The 10702-nt window shown below is 38.9% G+C and overlaps 1 protein-coding gene across 1 annotated transcript in view; it reads left to right on the top strand.

Annotated features, from left to right (window-relative positions):
• RIC8B (RIC8 guanine nucleotide exchange factor B) overlaps positions 1 to 10702 on the top strand; it is a 163639-nt gene that overhangs the window by 127522 nt on the left and 25415 nt on the right. The window contains exon 8 of the mRNA XM_042781972.1: positions 4618 to 4762. Coding sequence (XP_042637906.1) covers positions 4618 to 4762 — 145 coding nt within the window. The remainder of the gene's footprint in view (positions 1 to 4617; positions 4763 to 10702) is intronic.

Genomic DNA, 10702 nt, shown 5'->3' with positions numbered 1-10702 from the left:
GGGAAGAGGTAACTATCGGGAAGAAGTGGGAGGGGAGCTATTGCATTGTGGTAAATTGTAGTCAGTGTCATAAGACAAAGTGTATGTGAACTGCTGTATGGAAAGTGAATTTGCTCTGTAAACTTTCACCCAAATCACATTTAAAAAAAAATGTAGGTGTCCCATAAATGTTTAATGAAATTGCAAATGTTTGTCTTCTCAGTGAGCTGTCTTATGAATACATGGTCTTGAATATTTCTCCATATAAAGGACTAATTTCAGTCTACTATGGTAGCTGCTGGAGCTCTGGTGGCACTGTGCCTAAGGCGTTTGAATGCTAACCAGAAAGTTGGTGGTTCAAACCCACCAGCCACTTCACGGAAGGAAGACTGGGCGATCTCCTTCCATAAAGATTTACCACCTTGGAAACCCAGTGGAGGTTGCTATAAGTTAGAATTAACTTGATGGCAGTGAGTTTATGGTAGCTGCCACAAGAGAGGCATGTACCAAGTACTGTGGCATCCTGGAAGAAAGAATGATTGGGGGTGGGGCTAGCGGAAGATCAAAGAAAAGATTTCACAGAAGAAGACAGAGAAATGGGAAATGGCCTTGGGGTAGATGTACAGGAACGAGTAGTTCAAGATGTGAGGAATCCGCAGTGTACAGTAGTTGTAGGTGCATTTGGAGAAAAGGCACAGAATGAAGAGCATTTCAGGCCCATTTTGGAATTTGAGCTTTAGCCTTTAGGGGAGATAGTAGCAGTTTTGCCCAGGAAAACGATAGTCATGTTTTTGCTTTACAAAGATACCTCAGGCAAAAAAGAAAAAAAAAAACTAACTAACTCAGTGCCATCAAGTCATTTCTGACTCATAGCAACCCCTCCTTGGGTTTCTGAGGCAGTATCTCTATGGAAGTAGATTGCCCATCCTTCCTTCCAAGGAGTGGCTGGTGGGTTTGAACCACCAGCCTTCTGGTTAGCAGTCAAATGACTTAGGCACTACACCAACAGAGCTCAGACAGTTGTGTAGAAAAAAGAACTGGAAGATTATGAGGATGAAAATAGGCCAGTTAGAAAGCTACTAATATAGGACTAAAAAGGATCTCCAGTGGGGCGGTGGTTAAGTGCTTGGCTGCTAACTGAAAGGTCGGCCGTTCAAACCCACCAGCCGCTCCAACAGGAAAATGATGTAGCGATCTGCTTCTATGAAGATTACTGCCTTGGAACCCTATGGGGTGGTTCTACTCTGTTCTGTAGGGTCACTGTGAGTCAGAATGGACTCAAGGGCAATGAGTAATACAGGATTTCTAGAAGTTGTAGTATCTGACTGGAAGGAAAAAGATTATTGCAGAAAAGGGAAATAGTCTTTGGATAGACTCTAGCTCTGCCATTCTTTCTCCTCAGTAAAGAACAGATTCTTTTTACCTTCATGGTAATGAGGCAAACTTCCTGCTGTCTAAGCACTAATACGATAACTTCTTGTGCACTTCCATCATGGCCTGGTACTACAGACCTACATTCCTTTGTTCATAGTGCCCCCAACACCCTCAGAATGGTGAAATATTTCTCGCACCTTTTCAACTGCGTGCTGATTTGTTTCATTTCTGCCGCAGTTTCCCTTAATGTATAGATGAATACTATAACAAAGAAAAAATGTATTTGTGTTTCTTTGTTTAAGAATCACCCAGAAAATCTTTTCTTTATCTAGCAGTTCACCTTAACATCCATGTTCAATCCATTTTCTTTTTACTGCTTTCCTGATATCAAATAGGATATTATACAGTGTGTTTGAAAATACCTAAAAAGCAGCTAGAAACAGTTCAGCAAAATAATACCTATCAAAGGCTTCAAATAAAGAAAATGCCTCTCACTGAACATTTTGTATCCTGTTGTCTCCTCATGTATATGCCCTGCTCCTTTTCAGGTATTTTGTTCTATTGTCAGAAGTTCCTTTGATTTTTATCTGTTCTGAAGGCAAGTTGTGTCTTAAATCATAATGCTTGTTCCAGTGAATGAGAAGTAAACATTATTTTCATAAAAGTGCCAGGACTTTTACTCTTAACTAGCTTTCAGAAGGACTTTCTGCATAAGAAAGCAACTTGTTTAGAAGTATTCTCTTTACTTCAGTTTAACTTTTTTGTCCTCTGTGGTCTAAATTATTTTATTCTTGTTATCATTCTAGGTCATTATTAACATTTTTCTGTCTCATTTTTTTATTGCTGTTACTTGGTTTTTAAGTTTGTTTATATATTTAACTATTTATTTGTATTTCAGTTTAGACTTTCACAATATTGGTGAATGTTACTTTTCTGGAACCACTGAAGAACCTTATTTGTTACAAAAATAAGCCTTATCATAAATGCTTTCCATGAGAACATCAGTCCCATGGGGGTTCAGATCTATAATCCTTCAGCCTCAGTGACTTTGAGTTTGACCATGTCACTAGGGCCATGTCTGACCTCCATGGATTTCGAGAATACTTGTATACACTGAATGTTCCCTTTTCCCTTTATAACCCATTAAAAATTCATTAATTTGTTTAAACCACTATATCTTGGAGACACACTGAAAGCAACAGGGAACATACCAGATTTATTCAGAGGGCTTTTCAAATTATACCACCACATCCCTCATTAACTTCTAATATGATCCTTTCCAGCACCCATTGAGAATTATTACCAAAGAGACCACAGTTACTAATAGGATTTAGGGTAGAATGTAGTTAGCATAGTGCCTAAGGCATGTGACTGCTAACCAGAAGGCTGGCGTTTCAAACCCACCAGCCCCCCCTCAGAAGGAAGGTTGGGCAATCTACTTCTGTAGTGATACTGCCTCAGAAACCCAAGGAAGGGTTGCTATGAGTCGGATATGACTCAATGCCAGTGAATTTGGTTTTATTTTTTGGTCATTGAAAACCATTAATTTTGTTTAATCTACTTCTATTATTAACCCATGCTTCTTATTGTACAGATTTTAGCAGTTTGCTCTTATACTCTGTGAAATCAGGCCTTCTTTTTATTTGTCCCCCAACAACCTATTCTCAGTGTCTAAGGAGCTACCCTCTAGTTCAAATATTCAAACATTTAATGAACAACTCCATCCTGAGATAGTCATCCTTTAGGTGCCCTTCGTGATTTCATACTCTGCTAATGTTTATTAGCACCCATCTCTTTCCCTACTCACTGCTCCTTCCAGATTTGCAAAGTTATTTTAACCACCCTTCTTTGAATCTTCTTTGTCTTTGTTGAGGTCAATGATTTGAATTACAATAATATATCAGATGTAAATTTTACTATAGTTTTATACATGGATCAGATAGTATGTTAAGTTTTGTTTCTACAGTTGTCTTTAGGGTGACATTTTATCAATAGGGTATTGAAAGTCTTAAGTAAATTTTGCCAGTTGCTGTCTTTTGATTGAATATTCTAGTGTTCGTTGAAATTGTACCTGAAGAGAAAGACGTGCTCCTAAATAAAACTATTAATCAAAGAAAGCTTAGTACTACCTTCCTTAAAGGTATTTAGAAGTCACCAAAAAATATCTTACAGTATAAGGTTCCCCTGTAAAAGTTGTGAAGTTTTGTGTGTCTTCTTATCTTAGAGATACCTGCTTCCACTGATGGCAGGGTAATACTTACAAAGGAGCTGCACCAAGTACTTCCCTGGGCAAGATAAGAAAAGTCTAGAATGATCAGTTTACCCAATATTAGCTGGGGTAAAAATGTGTTTACTTTGTGCCAGATGCTCTTCTGAGCACTTTACATGTATTAACCTGTGAAGTAGGTAGTATTATTATTCTCATTCTGCAGATAACAAAACAGAGGCACAGAGCTGCAAAATAACTTGCCACAGTCAGCTGGCTAGTAAGTAATTGGTAGAGAGCCATGACTGAAATCTAGCCCCTCTAACTCTTGGGCCAGACTTCTCAGTGGGCCTCATGCGCTTACATAAGCTAGCCTGTTCTATTGACTGACATCCTTATGTTTTCTTATTTCTTATATCTTTTCTTTCCAATTCCTAAAAAGAATAAAAGAAAAATTTTAATTACATGCTAGATTGGTCAAAAAAAAACCTATCTGACCGTCACTGACTCCAGTTTCTTATCATTATTTCTCTAAAACTAGATAAAAGGAGGGAGCTCTGGTGGCATAGTGCCTAAGGCATTTGACTGCTAACCAGAAAGCTGGCAGTTCAAACCCACTAGCCCTTCCTCGGAAGGAAGGTTGGGCAATCTACTTCCGTAGTGCTACTGCCTTGGAAACCCAAAGAGGGGTCGCTGTGAGTCAGATCTGACTCGACAGCAGTGAGTTTAGATAAAAGGAAGAAGTAGGATTTAAGATCATAAACTTAAAATGTCATCCATACCAATAATGTAGCAGTCATGGAGCCCCCACTTCTTCCACAAAGTGTGCTCAGAATAATTCTATTTGAATTTCTGATCCCTGCAGAAAAGCTCTTGGTCCTCAGAATACCTCAGAGACCTTGTAGGTAGTTCACTATAACCACCACCATAATTTCAAAACCTCACAATTTTACTTTACCTGCTGTGGCATACCCCCAGCCTCCCTGTGTTGGTGAGTGATTGATAATGATGGTGAGCACCCAAGATTTCCTGTCTAAAAACATCTTCTGTTTTTGCAGTGGATAGCCTGCTGAAATACACTGGCTATGGAAATGCTGCAGGACTGTTGGCGGCCAGGGGCCTCCTGGCTGGAGGAAGAGGAGATAATTGGTACTCAGAGGACGAGGACACAGACACTGAAGAATACAAAAATGCAAAACCAAAGTATAGTATCAAGTTTCTTTTCATCTAATTATGTCTGTGTCTTTGAGTTGGTGATTTGCTTTTTATTTTCTTTTTCTTTGATTTTCCCAAGTGTTTCCTTCCTCTTGTGGATTTGAAGCTTTCCGTATAATGGTTTTTTAGGGGCAGTTTCATAGCTAGTGTCTTGAAAGAGTGACTTAAAGTGATTGAAGATGGATATGGCAAGGAACGTTCTGCTGCATATTTTTAGCGTGCACATTATCCCCCGCCCCCCCCAAGAGCTGGTATGTTAAGATATCTATGGTAATATACTTTAATAGTTGTTGTTGTTGTTGTTATGTGCCGTCGAGTCAAACCCGACTCATAGTATTGCTGACTATTTGCTTTCCTTTCCAGAGGTTGAGATTTTATAAGGTCTAACCAAGATCAAGTTTAAGTTGGTTATTTGATACATCAAACATTTCTCAGAAATCTACTATACGTTCTGGTCTTCTGCCTTTTATGAAAGTCAGTAAAATTATGGCAGCAGGCACTTACTAGGAAAAGGAAAGAAGTTTGGTTCCACAGTGAATTTTAATCAGCAAACACTTAGGGAATCATTTTAACAGATGCATTAGTGCACTAAATAGGCAACAAGAGACCCTATCAAGTCTTCTCTGAGTCCATGCTTACAAATTAAAGACACTTCTTTTTTATTCCAAGACAGACTGCCTCTTCTTCCTTCTAGTTCCTCTCCATCCTTCTCACCCTTCAACGCCCAAATCAAAAAACAAGCCCATTGAATTCTGACTCATAGCGACCCTATACAGCAGAGTAGAATTGCCTTATGCATAGGATTTCCAAGGCCATATTCCTTAAGGAAGCAGACTGCCACATCTTTCTCCTACAGAGCAGCTGGTAGGTTTGAACTGCAAACCTTTCAGTTAGCAGACAAGTGCTTAACCACTATACCACCCAACCCTCTCTAACACCTACTCTAGATAAATTTCTTACTTTCCACTTACTAGGAGTTATTTGAGCTCAGTTTTTTCTTACTGCCCTAGTAAATGTTAAGTGTGCCCTTCCATTTTGGCATCACCAGTGATGTTGATATGCTGTGTTTTCTACTATAACTATATTCTGGAGCATGATGTCCATCATGTAGTATGTAGTAGGTGACCAGCAATAGAAAGTCATTGTCTGTAAGTTAGCTCTTTTAAAAAATTTCCTGTTTATGTGAACAGAATAGTTTGTCAGAGGTAAGAGAAATGATTAGGCCCTAATCAGGCAAGATGTATATAGCCTGTTTCTAGGCAATTCAGGACTGTGTAGGTCAGTGTTACTTTTACCATCCCCATATTCACCATCCCCATGATCCTCAGAAGCATCATATAGAGTATGTCCTCGGGGAGTAGCTAGCAGTGGCTCTAGACAGTGAATTCTTAAGGCTTTCAACATTTAGCTGTTATAAATTGGGCATACCTATCCACCAAGAGCTGAAACAGACTCAGGTTTTTTTTCTTTATCAAGTATTTGAAGCTCATTAGAGGAATCATGCTTTATTCTTTCCCTGATTCCAGAAGTCATCATTCTAAATTATTCTTAGCTCTTGATTTTTCCATTCCATAAACTATTCCATATCAATTTCCTATTTTATATCTGTCCATGTGAGACAGTAAAATACACCATTTAAGAAGTCTCTTATTTTTAAACGAAAGTGGAAGTTGCATTTGGCATTCATTGTGCCCCAGGGTACATGGACACAGTCAACTAAGAAAACTTCTCATGAGTACTCAAGGTTGATATCGTTACACCTCAGTGTGTGTTGTTGATTTTGTATGGTAGATGACTTTCAAAATGATAATAATCATGTATCTCGTAAGCCGAGAACTCTCGAATAAGGAAGAACTCAAAGAAAACACAAGACTGCATCTCTTCCAACAGTTTGGGGAATAGAATTGTGTTACATTATGAAAGCAATATTGTTGTTGTTGTTGTTGTTATGTGCCATCGAATCGGCCCCAACTCATAGCAACCCCTCCTTGGGTTGCCGAGGCAGTATCACTATGGAAATAGATTGCCCACCCTTCTTCCGAGGAGTGGCTGGTGGATTTGAACCACCAGCCTTCTGGTTAGCAGTCAGGTGCCTTAGGCACTATGCTACCAGAGCTCCTTGAAAGTAATGTTAGATTTCAGAAAAGTATGTTATGTAAATCAAGGACCATCATGTTTGAGATTGTTTTCTTGGCTCTATGTCATAGAAAGTTTCTATACTTAAGATATTATTAAATCCTTACTTGAAATCATCTTTTACCTTTGACCCTGGCTTATATCTGTTTAGAGGAATGGTGTGTAAGCCGAGTCAGAATAGTCACCATTTTGAAATCTTATTAAGTTGTGTTTCTTAAACACTGTTCATTACAATATAAATATGAGTCTCTCAAGTATAGTCACATCTTTCCCCTTCAGATGTTTGCATTTGTTTTTCTCTTAAATCTTCTCTTATTAAAGTAACAAAATTTGATGGGGTGTTTGTTACTGCAAAATATTTTTTCATATGTTGCCTCTGGAAGTGGTGGTACACAGAGTACTTTGCACATGAGAAGGCCCTTTGTATTCTGGGGAATGATCCACAGAGCTCAAAGAACTTTTTATGTAAAATTTGTTTGAAAATATTTTGACTGCCCCAGAGTTTTTACTAATCTAGTAAAGCTTATAATATCAGCATCTAAAAAGATTACTTAATTCTCTCTACCTGGTAATTACTCTTCACCAGTCAAAGTTCCCAAGATTGTCTGATTTTCTTATGATGCATTTATTCACAACAGTTGCTGGTATTAGCAGAGGCAGGGAAATTACCCTCCATCCAGTTGGCTCTAGTCCCGTTGTCAGAAATCTGCGTAGATTTTCATCATGTGCCAAGGTAACCTGTAATCCTTTAGTGGAATCTGAAACAAGAATTGTATGGAGCTTACATTCAGCCTTCAGGAGACAGTTAATATTCACAACAATCCCTTTTGTGTCAAAATAAATGTATTTAATGGACTGGAAATAGCTTTCTGCAGTTAGCACACTTAGACAGAATATAGTCATAGAATCAAATTACATGCCACACAGCTTTTTGGTGGGTGTCTAGTCACATTTATTAAAAGTTTTCAGATAAACTTTGGTCCTGGATCAAAGGGAAGCCAGAGTTCTAAATTCCATTTTACACTTGTTTCTTTTATGCCTCTGAGCATGGAGGCCCTTTGACTGTATAGGCTGTATAATATAATATCATTCGAGGCATAAATTGAAAGGTGTGTCTAACGACATTTGGCTTATTTTAGATGCGTGGCTTTCAAGCTGGGTGGGAACCTAGGAGTCCAGAAAGGTGTCCTTAAAGGGCTGCTTTTAGGAGGGGTAGGAGGAGGTGATAGCTAAAGTGGGCAGAACCCTAGGGTATCTGCTTACATTCTTAGCATCCCACGCTAGTTCATAATCACATGCAAAATCTTAAAATTATTATATAAACAAACTCTGGAGTGTTCCCTTGTTGACTGTATTTCTCTCAGCAATAGCTTTGGCAGCAGCTACATAGATAGTTTCTTTAACACAAGGCAAGAGACTTTCTTTTATTTGTCAAGATTTTGTTATGTTGCTTTAAAGTCAAGTCTCATTATGGTTTTTTCCATGTACGTTTACATAGGGTTATGTAAATGTCAGGATTTCTTGATTTTTAATATTTTTTGAAGTAAGTGAACCAGAAACTAGGACTTGAAGATTTTTCTCTTTTGCATAGCTTGGGCTGTGATGGATGGTATCTTTATAATTGGATTTAACTAGCATTATGCTTCCTTGTTGCTAGTTGCCGTTGAGTCGGTTCCAACTCATAGCAACCCTGTATATAACAGAACTGGAATGTATTCTTATAAGCAGTCATGAAAGACCATCTAAGTTCAGATTCCTCAAAGGCCAGAGTTCAAAATACAATGATTGTCATTTCTGCCGGGTATTGTCAGTTGCCTTCAAGTCGATTCCCACTCGTGGAAGCACCAAGTATGGGAGGTAGAACTGCTCCTCAGGATTTTCAGCACTGTGACCTTTCAGAAGCACATCACAGGCCTGCCTTTGGAGGCACCCCTGAGTGGATTTCACCCTCCCAATTTTCTGGCTGGTAGTTGAGCACTGTTCAAAAAGTTTACCGGCCTTTGTGATATGTGCAATCACATGACTTTTGCACTTTGAAAATATTTCTTCTGTATTATAATTTGGAAAAATGGCCAGCAAGAGGCCAGCTGTGTTACCTGAATGACAGTGTTGAGCTTTGCCCCACATTTAATTTCTTACAGATTCATGGCAGTCAGTTTTCTGTATACTTTATATCAAGAGTATGGCTCTTTATCAAGCAGCCCAACATAGGAAACACTTTTTAAAAGCACTGTAATTTAAAAAGACTTACCAGAGACTTCCAGTAAGATGGAGGACTAGGCAGACAAGCAACACAGACCCTCTTCAACAAAGAAAAGAGAAACCATTTGACAGAGATACAGAAGGTAGTCCCGGAGCCCTGAGCTTTGAAAGGAACTATGCAGAAGTGGCTCGGAAGGAAGATGGGGCAATCTACTTCCGTAGTGATACCGCCTCGGAAACCCAAGGAGGGGTCGCTATGAGTCAGGTCCGACTCAATGGCACATAACAACATACAGAAGTAGATTAGGCACCAACTAGTGGAAAAACCTGAACAAAAACAGTGAGTACAGAGATGGTCAAACTGTGGACTATCAGCTACTGTGAGAGCACCAACAGCCTGAATATTTCCAAGTGGTATTGGGACCTGAGAATTGACCTAAAAATCAGCCCTGGTTACCAAGGGCTGTGCTGGTGGCCTATGACTAGGAAGGGAAACAGCAGGGAGGGAGACTCCCTGAGCTGTGGACTTTCCACTGTCCAGAGGGCACAGCCATTTTGATTGTTTACATGCAGCAGCCATTTTGGGTATATAAAGTGACCAAAGGCACAGCCATTTTGAATCTTTACAAGTAGCAGCCATTTGGGATTTTAAAGTGTAGGATTCTCATTCAGATTCCAGGGACCTAAGAGTAGGCTGAGTTTGCCAAGGACGGCAGGGACATATGGAAGGCTGACAACAAGAAAGGAGACAGGTAGTGAGTGTACAAGTGCTGTCAACTAGTGAATAGAGGAGCACACCACAGTACCCTACTTGTGTAGATAACATACAACAAAACGAAGAAAACGAAAATTGTGGGCAAGTCACTCCAACATAAAATCACCAATTAAATGTAACACAAAAGCATCACAATGCCTCAGAGACAACAGAGCATCACAGTCCACTCAAGGAAGCAAGATAAAGCAGGAGAAACAAGGGACCGGGATACAGACCCAAAACACATCCTTGAGGAAGACACAGCATTGGAACTCCCTGATAAGGTATTCAAAAGAATAATATTTAGGTATCTTCAATGAATTGAGAGAGAGATCAAAGAAAACACTGACAGAATTGAGGAAAACAAAGAGAAAACCCTAGAACAATTTCAAAAGACAATACAAGAACAAAATGACAAAATAAATGAAAAATTAGAAATGATACAAAATCTACACATAGAATTCCAAAAGATTAATACTAAATTTTTAGAAATAGATAAAACATTGAACAGGCAAAGTAGTAGAATTGAATCAATGGAAGACAGAATTGGTGAGATTGAAGGCAAATACCTCAGTACTTCTTTGGAAAGCAATCAATCAGAATAAAGATCAAAACAAAATGAAGAAAGCCTAAGGTTCATGTGGGATACCATCAAAAGGAATAACCTACGTGTAACTGGAATTCAAGAACAGGAAGAGACAAATAAAACCACAGAGGAAATTGTTGAAGATTTTTTGGAAGAGAATTTTCCTGGTATGATGAAAGATGAGAATATATCCATTCAGGAAGTCCAGCAAACCCCAAACAGGATAGACCCCAAAAGAAAATCACCAAGA

This window comes from Orycteropus afer, unplaced genomic scaffold (assembly GCF_000298275.1).
Source record: "Orycteropus afer afer isolate SDZICR_OR568_19922 unplaced genomic scaffold, OryAfe1.0 scaffold00209, whole genome shotgun sequence".
Taxonomy (NCBI): Eukaryota; Metazoa; Chordata; class Mammalia; order Tubulidentata; family Orycteropodidae; genus Orycteropus; species Orycteropus afer.
This window is presented reverse-complemented; position numbering and strand designations above follow the sequence as displayed.